General features: G+C 45.2%; 1 protein-coding gene across 22 annotated transcripts; it reads right to left on the minus strand.

Moving 5' to 3' along the window:
- Positions 1-441: 441 nt before the first annotated feature.
- LOC123088179 (uncharacterized) lies at positions 442-6,842 on the minus strand. 22 transcript variants are annotated; one of them, XR_006441726.1, is made up of 8 exons: positions 6,317-6,826; positions 5,902-6,010; positions 5,591-5,690; positions 5,038-5,172; positions 3,963-4,305; positions 2,505-2,815; positions 1,598-1,688; positions 480-844 (listed from the first exon to the last, which is right to left on the minus strand). XR_006441726.1 is itself a non-coding variant. In XM_044510371.1 (6 exons), exons 3-6 carry the CDS (start codon positions 4,061-4,063, stop codon positions 687-689), a joined length of 348 nt encoding a protein of 115 aa, XP_044366306.1. In that variant the 5' UTR covers positions 4,064-4,305; positions 5,038-5,172; positions 5,614-6,842; the 3' UTR covers positions 442-686. The 22 variants fall into 22 exon arrangements, 8 of the variants coding, with proteins under 8 accessions (XP_044366306.1, XP_044366305.1, XP_044366302.1 ...); XR_006441720.1 differs by having other exon boundaries at positions 5,038-5,690; positions 6,317-6,825; XR_006441729.1 differs by lacking the exon at positions 5,902-6,010 and having other exon boundaries at positions 5,614-5,690; positions 6,317-6,821.
- Between the last annotated feature and the right edge of the window lie 10,999 nt (positions 6,843-17,841).

Raw genomic sequence — 17,841 nt, forward strand, 5'->3', positions numbered from 1 at the left:
GTTGTGTTCTGCTCCTACAGTGTGTTCTGCTCCTACATCCGTCTCTGATCGTCTTGCCAAGCCCTGTGGGTCACCTTATTGACTCTACCGAACCCCATCATGTCAGTGCTCTAGTCGAACCTCTCCTACGCCTCCGATGATGCCCTGTCATCCAGCTTGGGTTGGCCCTGCTCTGCATCGTCCTGCTCCCTGCACAGGTAAGAAACACGCCCCGTGGTCATCAATCCATACCATGGCGATTTTTCGAGGGAACAGCACTCTCCAGCACAAGGAAGAAACACGCCCCGTAGTGAGCATCGTCGATGGGCACCATTTGCATGGGGCGCCCCAATAGCGCCCCATTGGGGCACCTCCTAAGAGATGGTTGTGCTGTGCCAGGTAGGAGGCGACCGTTTCACCAAAAAAAATCTTGTTTTGGTTAGCACATGAATATGCTATTGGTGATACACAATATGTCAACTGTTCTTGTGCTCAGCCAATTGAAAGCACGATCTACATTGAGTGTTGATGCAGTACATGGTTCACATATTATAAGAAAAATAAATCAATCGTTTCCATTCAGTCATGCATTAGAGGAAGTACAAGAACTAATCTTGGCATATAGTGTCATGTGAATTCTGGTCGAAGTACCAACCTAGACAAAAGCGGATGCAACTCCAAACCTATCCTCGAAAAAAGACATCAAACTAAGTAACTAAGCTAAGGATCATTCTTCGGTAGAAGATCAGTGGAAGTTCAAGACCATAGCACCATTGCTCCTTGTAACTCCTGAGCATGAGAACACACAAATGCTTCTCGAAAAGCTTCAGACAAGCACTAACATTGCAAAGCATGTCAGACAACCCTGTTAACAAGAATCAGTAGAATCAGAAAATAAACATTAGCTCACCACAAGTACTCACGACCGCAAGGCAAAAGATGCAGCAATAAGATGATATATCATTACACCACAACTTCATTATTTACAGCTATGGGGTATATCACCCAATCGAAAGAAAAAAAAACAGTATGTGCCTTGTTCTAGCTACTAATAAGATGTTAGCAGTTGGCCACCGAAAAAGAGCTAAATTAATTCATCATACAACACTACAAGTTCATTTCTTTACAGTTGTGGGGTATATCACCCAATCGAAAGGGGAAAAATAGTATGTGCCTTGTTCTAGCCACTAACGACATAACAGTAGTTGGCCACCAAAAGAGGGCTAAATTAATTTGCCATACAGCATATTAGCTATATCATGTGTGAATTGACCCGAAAAGATAATTACAGAAGAACATAACCATGAAACTATCTAGCCGCCAATGAAGAAAGATTGTAGATACTGAAAAGATATACAGAAGGTTTCTTGGTGCACTGGGTGAATTTAATTGTAACATGACAGATGCAGATGGAGTGCAGCGAATGAAAATGAGAGTGCTCTCATTTTGTATCATGCTGATGCGATAACCATATGAAGAATTGACACGGGCACATTGCTAGACTAAAATGCTCGGTCAAGTTAAATGGAAAAGAAGATGCAAGTAAAAGAAGAGTGTTCAAGCACACAACAACAATGCACTGAATGAGAAGCATTGAAAGTATGAGGGGAAGCCCTACCAATTTGGTGCCGCCTGATGAGAGAAGAGCCATCCATGAAAACAAATGCAGCTTCGTTATTGTATTCAGTTATAGAGATGATGTTGCTCATCTAAATAAGATTGCAGAAGAAAATGCATCATGACACATTCTATATTGCAAAAAAATAGGACACCAAAGTACTTGATGACTTAAAATGCTCTACACGAGTGCACCTCAATCAAACCCGCCCATGACTAAGGACAAAGACAATTTGCATGTAAAATATTTTATGGTGATAAATGTCATTCCCAAACCCGCCCATGACAAAGGACAAAGACAATTTGCATGTAAAATATTTTATGGTGATAGAATGAGTGAAGGTGAACCAAAATTCACGTTAACATGATGTTGTTTATAATTAGTTGACAAATCAGATTACTTTCTGCTGGAAGAACTGAAAAAATATAAAAACCCTGATGATTAAAAAGCAACATAGTTTGAAGAAATGTAATCGTGTGGTAAGAGAAAGTAGGCGACTTAGATCATCTGGGGTTTGAATAACTTAGCTTAATCTCTCTATCTTTGTTAGTGAACAGAAAATTGAATCTGTGAGGACTCGTTGTACTCTATCCTATGGTGCAGAAATTAAGGGGGGTGGCCGCAGAATTCAAAGATTCTAAAACTTTCTAAAAAAATGTCACATCCGCCGCTACCATATGTCTTCTGAAAGTAAAGTAGTGCATCAGAGGGTACATGTATGAAATGTGGGCTATTAACTAAAGGATAGAAAAGTAAGAACATGCCGAGATAGCCGATGTGTTGATGGAGAAAGACTCGTGATATACAACCACATCACAAAAGAGTGCAACCACAATAATAGCGAGAATAACAAACCGAGACCAATCAAAAGTAACTGGACCTAGCTCAAAGAGATCCCAAACAGTACCTGAACTGCAGAGACGATCCACTCAGTACACCGAACGCCGAATCAAAGTCGAGAATGATCTCACTCGTGCGATTTCTGACAAAAAAAACGAAAATCCCAGACCACCATATGGATGGCATAGCATCAAACACCTAATCAGCATGAATCGACCAACATACATATGAATCCAAGGACACCGAAAACACTAAATCACACAGAAGAATAGCAGAAACACATCTTGACGACGAACGAGGCAGAAGGCTCAGCAAGGAAGATGAACAACACGATCGATCGATGAAAGGCGACAAAACCGATGCTCACCAGACAACAACCTGCGAACAGAGGAAAAAAATGCAAAAATTGCATAAAAGACTTGCTTCACTAAAAACAAACAAAATCTCTACCTAATAATAAAGCAAATTGGGTTTCGGCGGTCCGTCACGCACTTTTGCAGAAACCACCCTGCGTTTTCTATGAATTAACCCGTAGTACACATTTAAGTCATAACCGAACCGTTATTTTACATTTTTACAGAAACCCCCCTGACGTATTAGATAATTCACCCGCCAATCATATATAAGTCAAACACATGTTTTTTCTAAATTATCCGTATCTTTTAAACCGTAACTCCGATTTTAACATGTTATATATGAAAATTGATTAGAAAAATGTGTAGAATCTGAATATGATGTTATTTTGTTTGTTAAATATTTTTTAAATATTATTTTGGAAGATATTTAAGTCAAACAAATATTTTTCTTAATTATCCATATCTATTAAACCGTAACTCTGATTTTAACATGTTATATATGAAATTTGAATAGAAAAATATGTAGAATTTGAATATGATGTTATTTTTACCTATTAAATATTTTAAAATATTATTTTAAAAGCAAACTTGTAACCTATAGGGCATGTCCGTTTTTTTTCGTACCGCGACGATCTGGATTGCAAATAAACAACCACTAAAATCATAAAGAGACAAAAGAAAACATCGATATCCACACATGAGCACCTCTGAACAAACTGGCAGGGGAAAAACAACATTCAAACACACTTTGGTTTGTGTGAACACTGAGGCCACTGAAGGTGAGAAGGAGGATAAGTGGCAACACAAAAATGATGCCTCGCTAAAATAAAGGGCATGAACATATTATGGTTATTGGGTTAAGAGTGTGTGTTATTTTTTTCTCCCGTTGCAACGCACGGGCTCTTTTGCTAGTAATAATAAAGGTGATTTCAAGGGAGGAACGATCAACACATCAAAATGTACTTCTTTTTAGGTTGTTCTGGTGCAATTTTACTACTACAAACAGGAGTAGTTAACCAAACTCTGCCAAACATATATAGATGGAGGAATTTCACAAGCAATAACTACCAGTCTACGATTATCTGGCCATCACACCACCCAAATCAAGGTTAACCGTCTTGCCAGGAAGAGGGGGAAGGAGAGGGGAAGGAAGAGGAGGAAGATCTTACTGATTAGAGAAGCCGGAGGCGGACCGTGGAACGGCTTGGTGGTGCTCCGGACCCTCACCGACGCCGGCGCACCGGAGGGGGCTCACCTCTGATCTTGTCATCCATCCTTGTGGCGGCTCTGGTGGCAGATCACATATTGAAACTACCGCCACCACCTCTCCTCCCACCCAATCCTCCCTCAAGGTGCACGGCCGGTGCGTGCTCGCAGCCGCTTCCTCTCATCCACCGCCCCACCTTCCCGGCCGTTGGCAGCTGCTCTGCTTCCTCCCAATGGCCAAGAATGGGAAAGACCAGACCATTGGGTCTTCAGGTCTTGCACACAATTTCAGGAAGGTTTGCAACTCTGACGTATAACAAACAAGAGATATTGAATAGATGTTCATACATTAAAAATGCACTAAATGATTTCATAGCTTCAACTAATTTCGGATGCATTAATGGCTTCAGATTGGAGGTTGTGACTTGTGAACAGCCATGGACATAGAGGGTGCTTGGATACGTTTTAGTCCCATGACTAAAAGTAGTGGGACTAAAACTTGCTAGCCTCACCCATGCTTGGATCCAAATACTAAAGAGACTAAAATCAAGTTATTGAGCATTTATTATCCTCCAAACCCTCCAATCCAGAACTCGCATGTGTTAAAGGAGAGGAATTAAATGAGGAGAGAGAGGGCTAATACATATTTTAGTAGGTTTCCTATGACTAAAAAATTTTAGCCTCAAGACTAGTCCTAGCCTCTCTTTAGTCAGGGGTGCTTGGAACTTTAGCCTCTAAAAGAGACTATTTTTAGTCAGACTAAAAATAGTCCCTTGGATCCAAGCACCCTCATACTGATAATCGGAACTCAGGTTAAACTGAGAATTTCCATATCCTACACTACATCTTACGGAAACTGACATGTGCAAAACTTATTGGGTTTCTTGCTCGGTCGCCATGTCGGCTGTTGGCTCAGAATGTGGAGGTACTTGGGATATTGCTGGAAAAGTATCAGCAAGTACTTCCTCCTCCGTGAAACAATTCAATGTCTTTTATTAGGACAAAGTAAAGAGCAGTTTTCAGACAGAAGATACATACCATGGTCTCATCGGTTCTTGTTTCATGACCCGTCAGAAAAATCTGAGCACTTATAGCTGAAAGATGTCGCCTCTTCTTGGCATGCCTCAGTGACGAGGGAACGGTCCGACCAGCATGATTGTGTATGGCTAAAACCTGAAAGTAGGAGACTCAATATTGAGATGTGAATTTGGTGCTCTGCCAATGGCTTAAGAAAACATCCAATGCGTGAATGTCCCGAGGTTAGAAACACTAACATCAATAATACATTCAGAGACAGGTTAAGTTAGATTTGTTGTTAAAAAATATTAGTATATTAGTTTGTAAAACACACAAATATATTTTTGGTTAGCCATCAAATTTGAAAACCATTTTCCACACATGCTCCTATGCAATCAGCAAATCAATAGGTAAAGATGGAAAGAGAAAGGGACAAAGTTGTCCATGTTCCTAGTTTTATGAGACAGCAATCAGTACATGATCTTAATTTCCTAGGAACTGGTAGGTCCACAAAATCACAGTCCTCAGCCACCTTTGAATTTGCAAAATGAAAATTAAATTAAGTTGTGCATACTGGGACCAAATAATGACCGGTACTCGCTATTTTCACTGTTTCCATGAATAAGGTCACAAATCCAGATAGCATAGTACAGATCCATGCTTCAGTTCTCATCCTGCAAATTTCAGTAAGAGATGTAAGCTATAAATAAACATGTAAAACCAAAAATGGCATGCACTTACAACAGAAATTAGAATCTACACCAATTTTTTTGTTAAAATCATGGCAATTTGGAAAGAACAAGAACCACAAATCATGGGCTTGAAATCCTTCCTGTGCATTGACGTACATAATTCACACAAACCAAACCCAATAAAATCTCATACAAGGAGGTTACGATCCAAGAGAAAGAGCTCATCTCCTTCTTATTTGCCAGGATCCAGATCCTCCATGTCATGTTCTCCAGCCGTGTGTTCCTTGTTCGGTATGACAAATCTTGCAGACCGGTCAATAAACCAGTGTAATTAGTTGTTCAGCAAGGATATTTAATCCATCACATCTAGTTCTATTTGATAGTGATCAGATAAGTAATGAATTGCAGCTTCATTAATTCAATCTAGTATGAGGATTGGATAAATCTGCCTATTTAGCATCCAGTTATGTACTTTGTTGTGCTGCCACCACGGCTCTTTTTGTGTATAACGGAGAGAGGGTCAGGAAGAGAGATAGGGTAAGGGAGAGGGAGCCGAGGGGAGAGGGGGAGTATCTGTCGTGGAGCCATGGAGGGAAGGCTGGCCTCACCAGCGTCCACACATGGTGGCGAGGAGGTCACGTAGACGACGGCTGTCTCAAGCAGAAGAACGACGCCGATGACGGATCCGACGAGCTCTCGTTGCAGTCGTCAACAAACTCGCCGCCCTCCTCAGGTGGCCCCATCGTCGTTCACCAGGGCCGTCGGGTGGTGCTCCTACCACCCAGCACCTCCGACAACAACTTCGACCGAATCGATCCGTCGCCTCCCACATCGAGGCAGATCACAGATCGAAGCCAACGCCGCCGCCACCGCCGCCGCCTCCCACATCGAGGCAGATCGCAGATCGAAACCAACGCCGCCGCCGCCTTCTCCTCCGGCCCTCTCATCTCTTGTGGCGACGAAGTTGGTGTGGCTGCGTGGGAGAACGGAGCTAGCTCCTCTCCCGCTGGGCGATGCTTGTGGCGGCGGCTTAGATGGAAGAGGAGACGAGAGAGAGAGAGGGAGGTCACGTACGTGGGTTGCCCAGGGAGGAAAGTAACAGGGAAGGTGTTATCTGGGGTGGACAGGCAGCGCAACCACCTATCCCTGCGACAGTAAATGCGTCGACGTGGCTATCGCGAGGGCTCGTCCCTGATGCGCACCTGAATGGTTTTAATGACGGTGTCCTACATGCGAGTTCACATTCAAATCTCCCGTCCGGCAGCATGCGTGCGTGCGTCCTGTTTTAGCTTAGTAAAAACTTAATAAAAGGTAGTAGCACTCAGGGCAGCTGCAGACATGTTTTAGCTTCATCTCCCGTCCGGCAGCATGCGTGCGTGCGTCCTGTTTTTCGAAGTTCATTTCAAACGATGCACACCGCGTTCAAACTGGACCGGATGATCGGTCCGCATATTTTCTCTGAATCTCTCAACAAACGAATAAGATTAGGCCATTTCAATCTGACCTGGTCGACCTGTTGAGGCATCGATCTCGATCCCTAATTTTCGCGACAAACGAAAGGGTCCATACTCAGTCAGAGTGCCGGGCGCGGCCACTCAGAAGAATATGCTACTTCCTTTGGTCCATATTAATTGTCGGAGTTTTGGTGTAAAATTTATACTAAAGCTGCGATAATTAATTTGGATCAGAGGGAGTAGTAGTATCAAGATTCCAGGCCAACAGGCACATAGTATGTACGGGGACATCAGCCCCCCCCCCCCCCCCGCGCCGCCAGGAACTCCCTCCCGTCTCATCCCCAGCCGCATCGCCGCTGTCGGAGGGCCGGCCGGCAAAGCCAGGCCACGCCCCGTTTTCCCTACCATCCCTTTCCCTACACCGGACCCACGCATCGCCGCCGTCTCCCCACAACGCCGCCACCAGAGGGCCGGCTGGCGTGGCCGCGCTGCGCCTGAGGATGGTTGCGGCGGAGCGGACTCCCCCGCCCCCACCACCTCACTCTGGATCGCTCCGAACCACCTCGCGTTGGAGCTCCCTTCCTCCCTCGGCCCCAGATCGGATCTGGCGCGCCACAGGCTCTCCCTCCCGTCCAACTGTTGTGGCCCCTCCTGCTATTCCGGCGCGGCGACGCAGCCTTGCTCCCAGTGACTCTCCTCCGTCCACCTCCCGTCTCCAGGGCGCAACTCTTCTTTCCGCTGCATATTTGGGCGGGCAAGGCCCTTGGGGGAGTTGGCTGGGCAGGCCAAGGCTCGGCCCTGCATTGGTGCAGGCCACCTTCCGTCCCTGACGGCACCTCCTCCGAGTTGCGGCAACGACCTGCATGTGTGCGGTCACGACATCCTTTTGCAGGCGGCTGAAGTTTCACCGTGGTTCTTTGTCGGCACTGCTCCGGTCCTGGCGACCACGGACCATCGTTCTCTAGTGTTCATGGTCTGCCAGCGTCCTCACTGACGTGGTTTCGGCCCCGGCTGACCAGTTGTTGCGTTCCTTCCAGCATCTTCGGTTCGTCAGCGTCCTGGTGGCTACGCCTCGCCAACACGGAGTTGTGTTTCCTTCCGGCTCTGGATTGCCGACGGCATCGGCCGCCATCCTACCATCTGTGTCGGCTCTCTGCCCCGCCGCCTCTCCAACCCCGTCTGCCTACACGCCATGTCGGCTGCAAAGCTCGCGTTTTTGTTGGCGCAAGGCAGCCCCACCCTCCTTTTGAGGCAGCAGTCGACGAACAGGTTGACTCTTGCATCTTCGGATCTTTATCTGGTGGCTATGGGATTGCTCGGACTCAGGCCTGGCGAAAGCCATGCTTGGCTTGTCGATGCTGGCAACGGCAACATTCGTGGATGTCGTTCCCCTTCTTGGAGGCGCTGCCATGGCTTTAGCCGAGCCCCTCTTCGAGCTTCAGGGGAAACCCTATGTCCGGCTTTTCGGACCGGACGGCGGCGGCGTCACGACGTCGTTCCCCTTCTTGAAGGCACTATCTTGCTCGCTCGCGGAATCCCTGGTGTTGGAATTCAAGATGTTCGACGTCCTGCTCATGCGGTCTGCTCCTCTTGTTTTAGGCCGGGTGGGTTTAGCTGTGTGTTTCTCCCTGTTCGGGCTGATCGAGCACTCCTTCTGTCTGCTCCGGGCAACGGCGGAGCCAGGGGGACCAGCAGGGGCCACGGCTCCCCCCAACATGCAGAATATTTTTGAAGATATACTCTGCATGTAGTAGTAGGATCATATATGTAAAGAGCTATGTGGCTGCTTGTACATCCCTCTCCCGAACAGCATTTTGACAAACTAGAGTATAGCGTTCCTCACAGAAGATCCCACTGAAAGATATGGTGAAAAGTGCAACACACACACACGAGTCACACTCCCCTGTGCCTCTTTTTTATTCCTGCAGTTTCTCTTCTCTCTCCCTATTATGCATCCCAAAAAAAGTAGTACGAGGCTAAATATACAAGGACAAGGCAAAATCTGGTGTGGTGGTTTTGTAGTTTCCTCTAAAAAATCAGGCGTTGTAATTTATAAATAACTATTGGTTAGTTCGTTTTCAAAATAATTTTAAAAGTTCACGCTGGCATTTTATTCAACTTAAAACCTACAAAAAGCAGCTATTGATGGATTTAATAGAAAGAGATGTATATGCAGTTCAATTGATGATTGTTAGTTCATCATCATCTAATTGCATATTTTGCTTCCATGCTATCTATGTGACGTATCTATGTTACCAACACTTTCTCAGTAACGATAGTGCATATTTCGCTATACATACACACGGCTCATTCAAATATATTTCCCCAAAAAAAATTTCCACACATCTTGTTGAACTTCAGAGTTTGCTCAATGTTCGGCCCCCCTTGTGCATAATTCCTGGCTCCGCCGTTGGCTCCGGGCACCATGCGCATGCCTCCTTGCGTTCATGTTATGTGTTATACCTTGTGTTGTACTCATTCTTCTTCTATCTATCAATGAAAAGGGATGCGCAAAGCTTGCGTATTCGCGAAAAAAAACATACTATGAACGATTAAAAAACAGTTAACCTGTTGTTAATGAAACACTGTGTCTGCGGTGCATGATTACTCCGCAGTTGCTGTGCAGAAAACTGTTGCGACTGCCGGCAGCAGCATCCATGTCGCATTAGAAAATAGGAGATTAACCCGGTCCTGCCTGAGCAAGTGATCGAGACGTCGCTGTGTTTCCTATATATGCATGAACTGTTTCAGGTCGACGTTTACAGCAGCAGGAAGCTGCCCTGGTCTTGCCTCTAGTCCACTTTCTTCCCCTTCTCTTAAAAAATCTTCTGAAACTCCAAACAGGCCTTGTGAAACACGAGGATGGCACTGTGAAGCTTCACGCCTCTAGATTACGGATTGCAGCTTGAGTTCCTCTTTGTTGACCTCCCTCTGACGTTCCCGGGCTCTCTGCTTTACAAAAAATCGCATCGATTCAGTTGTCTTGCTGTTCATTGCATCTGTTGGAACATATGCTTATCTCCGTCCAACGAAAGCAGTAACACAACAGAGATGATATGACAAGATGATGCGGCTCATGCGAACATGTCCTCGACCAGGCATGTCCGGCCAATATTGGCACAACACAACAGAGATGATATGACAAGATCGACCCACCGCAACACAAGTGGAAAAACACTCGGTTCACCGCATTAGCTGCTTTCTCAGATTCTTGGCTGAATTTTTCTGTATCGAGATATGTATGTGGCAATCATGTGGCAGATTGCAAAAACTACCACACGCATGTAGGGCCGTCAGATCCGATCGCGCGCACCCACCCCGCCCTCCCGATTTCCTTCCTTCTTTAGTTTTCCCGCACGTCCTCGCGATTTTTTCGCGCACTCGCAGGTTCCTTCCTAATTTTCGTAGTCGTCACTTATGGCCCCACACGCGTTCCTGATTTTCAGGGCAAAAATAATGCTTGCATTGGGATTTGATCTTTGGTCTGCAGGCAATCAACAAACAGAGTTGACCACCTCACCTACAACTCATTGTTGAACAAGATAAGGAAAATACGGTTTTTGACATGTTTTGTCTTTAATATGATAACACAGAAAAATCTTTTTATTTCACCTATCAAACCTGGCACATAAACTTTTTCCGTTGTAAATTCTTCATCACCACCACGATAACTAACGCACCACTAACATGATAACTTTTGAATGCCACACGTTACATTATGTGTAAGTGGCATGGCCATATAAGCACCGGAGTCGTGATAACTTTGGTGAAAGCATCGTGGTAACTTTGATCATTGGGAAGAAATTTGTTGACCCCCCCCGCCCCCCCGGTTAATTTCTGTAAATAATATGATAACATTCACGCCATAGACCTGATAATTGAGATACAAACATCATGGTATCTTTAACCATTGGGGAAGAAAAATGTGAAAATATATCCGATAGTTTCTGTGTAAATAGATGGTAATATACGCAGCGCACATCTGATAACTGAGGTAGAAACACCATGATAACTTTGACTATAGGGAAGAAAATTATCGAAAAGATACTCCGGTAACTTATGTGTAAATAGCACAGTAGTATACCTCCCTCCCCTGGTATTTTTCTGTGTAATAGCATAAAAACATATGCACTGCAATAATTAAACACCATGATAAGTTTTTGATCCGTGGGGGTAAATTTTGCTGAAACATGCCCCTAATAAATTTTGTGTAAATAGCATGATATTTTAAGCACGACGAGCTTGATAGGTTACCTAGAATCACCATGATAACTTTTTGATCAGGGAAAAAGTTGTTCAAAACATCCCCGAGATTTTGTGTGTGTAAATAACATGATAATACAAGCACCCATAATCGATAACTTACATAAACATCATGGTAACTTTTACCAAAGGAAAAAAAGTTGTTAGAAACATACACTCGCCTCGCGGGGCCTCTTGGATGAACACAACACATGGCGTGCCATGGGAAAGTCACATAATGTTTAGTGTCATGAGGGGCACATGTGCTCGTAGGTTGGCCCCCCAAAAAACGGTCCGCTTTAACCCGCTATAGGTGTGATAAGTTACACAAAAATGTTGTGGTGATTTTTTACCTATGGAAAAAGCTACTGAAACACACCTGGATTTTTAGGTGTAAGTACCATGATAATATACGAACCGTAGAACCGTTAACTCATGTACAATCCCCCATGGTAACTTTGACCGCGGGGGGGGGGGGGGGGGGGGGGGGGGGGGGTGGGGGGTTATGTAAACATACCCTGATAACTTATGTGTTAGTACCACGGTATTTTACGTATCGAGGACCTTCTAACTTGTGTACAAAACACAATGGTAACTTTGAAAGGGGGTGTAGTTGTTGAAACATACTACCCGGTAAGTTCTATGTAAATAACATGGTAACTTACACAACATAGACCTGATAACTTGCATACGAATACCATGGTAACTTTGACCCGAGGAGAAATCATGGTAATTTCTGTAAGAACACGACTGTAAGAAAAAAGGGGTCAAAACGAATAGTTTTCTTTAGTTGAGCAACAAATCTCTAAGGCTGAGTTGGTTGTGGTGGTGTGCTATGGTGCTAGGGAGTCGTGGGTTCGAATCCCACATGCGCAATTTTTTTAAACACGTGGGAGACGTGAAGTGGCAGTTTTTCCGGGGGTGAGCGCGCGAGATGTGCAGCAGAAGCGCGAGATGTGCAGCAGAAGCAGGTTTCTCGGGAGAGCCTGCGGGATCGTTCGTGAGGAGGAGGGATCGAAGGGAGGGAGGGTCGTTCTGTACTTAGAGGGAAGGAATAAGATGTGTGTGGTAGTTTTAGCTATGTGGCACACGTGTGCCAAATATAACAGTCCTTTCTGTTTTGTGTGGAGCAGATTCTTTGTCTCAACTAGTTAGCAGTACGTCCGACTGTGAAAAACATATCGACAAACCTGAGAATAAAGGTAGGCCCAGGCGAAAAATGGGAGGTTGTGCTCTGCTCTCTGCCAACTTTGCGACCTTTGGGAAATTGGATACTCCTGATTTCCTGCATATATCATCATAGCCATTGGTGAAAGAACAAACTCGACAGCGCTCGTGCTCGCCGCTCTTCGCTTGTGAGAAAGTGTTTAGTGTTATTCCTTGCTCGTCCCCACTTTGAGAAATTCGGTGAAACGATCTTCAGGATATGATTATGACGATTGAGGACGACGCGCGTTGGGGATAAGACAATTTTCGATGGGGCTAAACATGATTCTTCAGACAAAACGTGCCACTGATTAGCCGGTCCACTGATGTGCGGAACAATGGAGCATTTGCACGGTGCGGCTGGGCACTGGCACTAATTAACAGGTCCACGCGCCGATGCGTTGCGGTGAGAGAAAGCTTCCGATTCCTATGCCTTAAACAGGATTAATTTGAGAACAATTTAAAGCGCTCCTATTCCTTAGTAGATCAGAGGAGGTACAAGAGGGTAATTTAATCCTAAGCACTGACTGGTTAAGGGCAAATTTGGCCACCAAAACTTTGTGAGTACAAGATGTATCTGTTGTCATCTCGTTCCAAAGAGTAACTTGCTTATATACTATGCATGTTCATTCAAACTAAAATACACTCTTCCCTCTGAAAACAAAAAACAAAATACACTCTGAACCCCTTCTCAAAATAATGAAATACACTCTGAATATGGAGTATATCTTAATGCATAATTATTCTATCTTGTTGCCACATCCTTCAGTGTTGGACGAACAATGACACATGATTTATATTTAGTGTTTAATAAAGATTATGCTTCTTAAATGTTCATATTTATAATTTATATATATATGTGTGTGGTACAAATGGCAGAATTAAATTATCCTAAAGTACTTACGTCATTATATAATATTGTGTATGTATATGTGATATTCTATTTTTCCATTGGTAGTTAATAATAGGTGTTATTTGTTCTACTGTTGATGCATGTACTTATATACCCTGGACCTTTTTAAGTAGTATACATAGAGATTTTTATCAATGCGTGGGTGGAGGTCAACGACTCAATGGAAATCTCACCAACTACAGGAGGAAAACTGCAGATACTACTAAACTACATTATCCACTCCATTTCAAACTACATGCCCAAAATTAAATAAAGGTTGGTGTAAGCATGGGTGTAGGTGTAGAACGCTTCAACGCGAATTGCAGACATCACGATGAGAAGGAGAAACTAGACACAGTTTGCCAGCAAGTTGACAACGAGACGGAGTCGGTCGTATACGGTACCAGCTGTGGATGCGTGTATACTTTTGTCCTTCCCTCTGTAGCCAGACAAATTGAAAATGGAAGTGCCTGTATATATTCACATGCAGTTTTTTTTAGAGAATACTATCACATACGAGTATGAAACAGACAGTCAATGGATCATGCTGCAGTGCACTGCACATGGGTCGTGCTAGAATTTTTCTACGTATATAGGTCATCTTAGTTTGGTCATGGTATTCTACATGCAAGTTCACATTCAAACATCCTGCCCTTCAATTTTTCCATTCAATCCTATCTATTTGAATGTGTACTGGACAAAACCAGAAGTAATGACCAGCATAAATTCGACATTTAATTATACGCGCACGTAATAAATAGTACAAGTAGGCACCGCGTATATGTATTGCTGCGGTCTCTATCTTACCAAACACAGTGAGAAATAACAGCTCCTAAAACTTACCAACATCATGTCACCCTGAAATCACATTGTCGGCAAGAAAGAAATGCAGTTTTGATTCCGGAGTATATAGCAACAAGTTGGTGAACAAACAACTTGCACTTCTAGCACCACCTGTACAATGTTGGAACGGGACGACGCACAACTTGTATCACCGTTCCAAGAAAACATCAACATGTTTCTGTCCATGCCCTTTACAGGAAAGCATCAATCAAAATGTTAAAGAAAAAAAACTAGTAAAACGTAACACTCGGGCAAGTTTCAGCTTCTTCTGCGCATTTCTTAATCCCCTCAAATTATTCAACTCTTGTTGGCAGATTCGACTACAATATAAGTAGTAGTGACATGGAGTCACAATCGTTCGCTGGTCCTGGAGGCCAAATTTCGTATTTTGACCCCTTTGTGGTATAAAATCAAGATCTGACCCCGGTTGGGACATTTGGCTACCGCCAGGATCCCTGGCGGTAGGTTACTTATCCACGTCAGCTCGAGCAAACGGCCGCCGTCGCACCCTACCGCCAGGGACCCTGGCGGTAGCCTGTCTAACCCTACAGCCAGACCCCCTGGCGGTAGGGTGTGGCTGGGTTTTTGCCTCGCAAAGTTTCTGTAACGAAATATCAAAGTCCCTGGCGGTAGGTTCACCCTACCGCCAGTGGGTTTGGTGGTAAGCTGTGTGACCCTACCGCCAGGGTCCTTGGCGGTGGGGTCCTGTGTTTTATGGTTTCCAAGTTTAATTGGTTGCTTCTTTTCAAAAACAATATCACAACTATGATATAGAACCTAAAAAACAGATCTCAAACAATTAAACTTGGGCATCACATACACATTAATAAAACTTTAGTGATTGTTTTATGGTTTAGATTTTTACAGGTTTTAGTGATTGTTTCTTTTATAAAGTTTTATCACATAGTTTCACAAAGAAAGCAAAAAATGAGCTCACATATTAATAAAGGTTCCACATAGCAAATAGCAAATAGCAAATAGTAAATTTGTCCACATAGTTTGACAACCCCAACTAATGCAAGTAGTTTCGCAATAAGCTTTCGCAAAGCCAACAAACGGTGCAACAAGTTCTTAAGACAAGTTTATAGAGCGGGTAAACATCTTCCCCTCGTATGTTAGGCCTGGCCGTGGAGACAGATACGGCAACGGATCCACCGGTTCAGGCGGAGGAGGAACGCTGGTCGGCATCCGTGTTGGAAATATGCCCTAGAGGCAATAATAAAATGGTTATTATTATATTTCTTTGTTCATGATAATTGTCTATTGTTCATGCTACAATTGTATTATCCGGAAATCGTAATACATGTGTGAACACATAGACCACAACAAGTCCCTAGTGAGCCTCTAGTTGACTAGCTCGTTGATCAACAGATAGTCATGGTTTCCTGACTATGGACATTGGATGTCATTGATAACGGGATCACATCATTAGGAGAATGATGTGATGGACAAGACCCAATCCTAAGCATAGCACAAAGATCGTGTAGTTCGTTTCGCTAGAGCTTTTCCAAATGTCAAGTATCATTTCCTTAGACCATGAGATTGTGCAACTCCCGGATACCGTAGGAGTGCTTTGGGTGTGCCAAACGTCACAACGTAACTGGGTGACTATAAAGGTGCACTACGGGTTTCTCCGAAAGTGTCTGTTGGGTTGGCACGAACCGAGACTAGGATTTGTCACTCCGTATGACGGAGAGTTATCTCTGGGCCCACTCGGTAATGCATCATCATAATGAGCTCAATGTGACCAAGTGTCTGGTCACGGGATCATGCATTACCGTACAAGTAAGTGACTTGCCGGTAACGAGATTGAACGAGGTATTGGGATACCGACGATTGAGTCTCGGGCAAGTAACGTACCGATTGACAAAGGGAATTGAATACGGGATTGATTGAATCCTCGACATCGTGGTTCATCCGATGAGATCATCGAGGAGCATGTGGGAGCCAACATGGGTATCCAGATCCCACTGTTGGTTATTGACCGGAGAGGCGTCTCGGTCATGTCTGCATGTCTCCCGAACCCGTAGGGTCTACACACTTAAGGTTCGGTGACGCTAGGGTTGTAAAGATATGAGTATGCAGTAACCCGAAAGTTGTTCGGAGTCCCGGGTGAGATCCTGGACGTCACGAGGAGTTCCGGAATGGTTCGGAGGTGAAGAATTATATATAGGAAGTCAGGTTTCGGCCATCGGGAACATTTCGGGGGTCACCGGTATTGTACCGGGACCACCGGAAGGGTCCCGGGGGTCCACCGGGTGGGGCCATCTATCCCGAAGGGCCCCATGGGCTGAAGTGGGAGGGGAACCAGCCCCTGGTGGGTTGGTGCGCCCCCCCTTGCCCCCCCCCCTATGCCTAGGGTTGGAAACCCTAGGGGTGGGGGCGCCTCCACCTGGCTTGGGGGGCAAGTTTCCCCCCTGACCGCCGCCCGCCTTTGGAGATGGCATCTCCTAGGGCCGGCGCCCCCCCTAGGGGGCCTATATAAAGAGGTGGGGAGGGAGGGCAGCCGCACCCCAAGTCTTGGTGCCTCCCTCTCCCCTGCTACACCTCTCCCTCTCGTAGAAGCTCGGCGAAGCTCTGCCGAGATCACTGCTGCATCCACCACCACGCCGCCGTGCTGCTGGATCTCCGTCAACCTCTCATTCCCCTTGCTGGATCAAGAAGGAGGAGACGTCTTCCTCAACCGTACGTGTGTTGAACGCGGAGGTGCCGTACGTTCGGCGCTAGGATCTCCGATGATTTGGATCACGACGAGTACGACTCCCTCAACCCCGTTCTCTTGAACGCTTCCGCACACGATCTACAAGGGTATGTAGATGCACTCCCCTCTCTCATTGCTAGATGACTCCATAGATTGATCTTGGTGAACGTAGGAAATTTTTTATTTTATACAACGTTCCCCAACAATCCGATCGTTCAAGCACTCCCACCTTGCCTTGCCCGCTGGAGTTTTCACCTCCGCCCTTCCCCAGCTGATGATATCGAACGCCGATGCACTTGGGGGCGGCATCCTGGCTCTCTCCTCCGCATTGCTCTCGAAGTAGATCCTCTGGCCGAAATTGCGCAGCTCCCAGTTGGAGTGCTGCTTGGCAGCTTCAATGGTCCCTTCCGGGCGGACACGGGGGATAGTTGGATCTCCCTCCATCTCTGCAATCACTCTCTTCCACTCCTTCACACTCCGCGACCAACACTTCACATCGTCGGAGATCCACTCTACCCTCTCGTGCCACCGCACTGCCCTCGTCGCCTCTAGGACCTCGTCTGAAACAGCTCCCACTGGCTGCAGAAGCTCAGGGATGGCCTCGTACAGGCACAGAGAGTGACAAGGCAGACAAGTCGTGTTGGAGATGAATGGGCGATGGTTGCGCCACAGTTGCAGATCTAAACATATGGATGCATAACAAAAGTTCATTATTAACTAAATAAAATACATATATCAAGATGAGTCAAATGCAATATCATATCATATCATATTTACTCCAACCAAATCCACTAC

This window comes from Triticum aestivum, chromosome 4A (genome assembly GCF_018294505.1).
Source record: "Triticum aestivum cultivar Chinese Spring chromosome 4A, IWGSC CS RefSeq v2.1, whole genome shotgun sequence".
NCBI lineage: Eukaryota > Viridiplantae > Streptophyta > Magnoliopsida > Poales > Poaceae > Triticum > Triticum aestivum.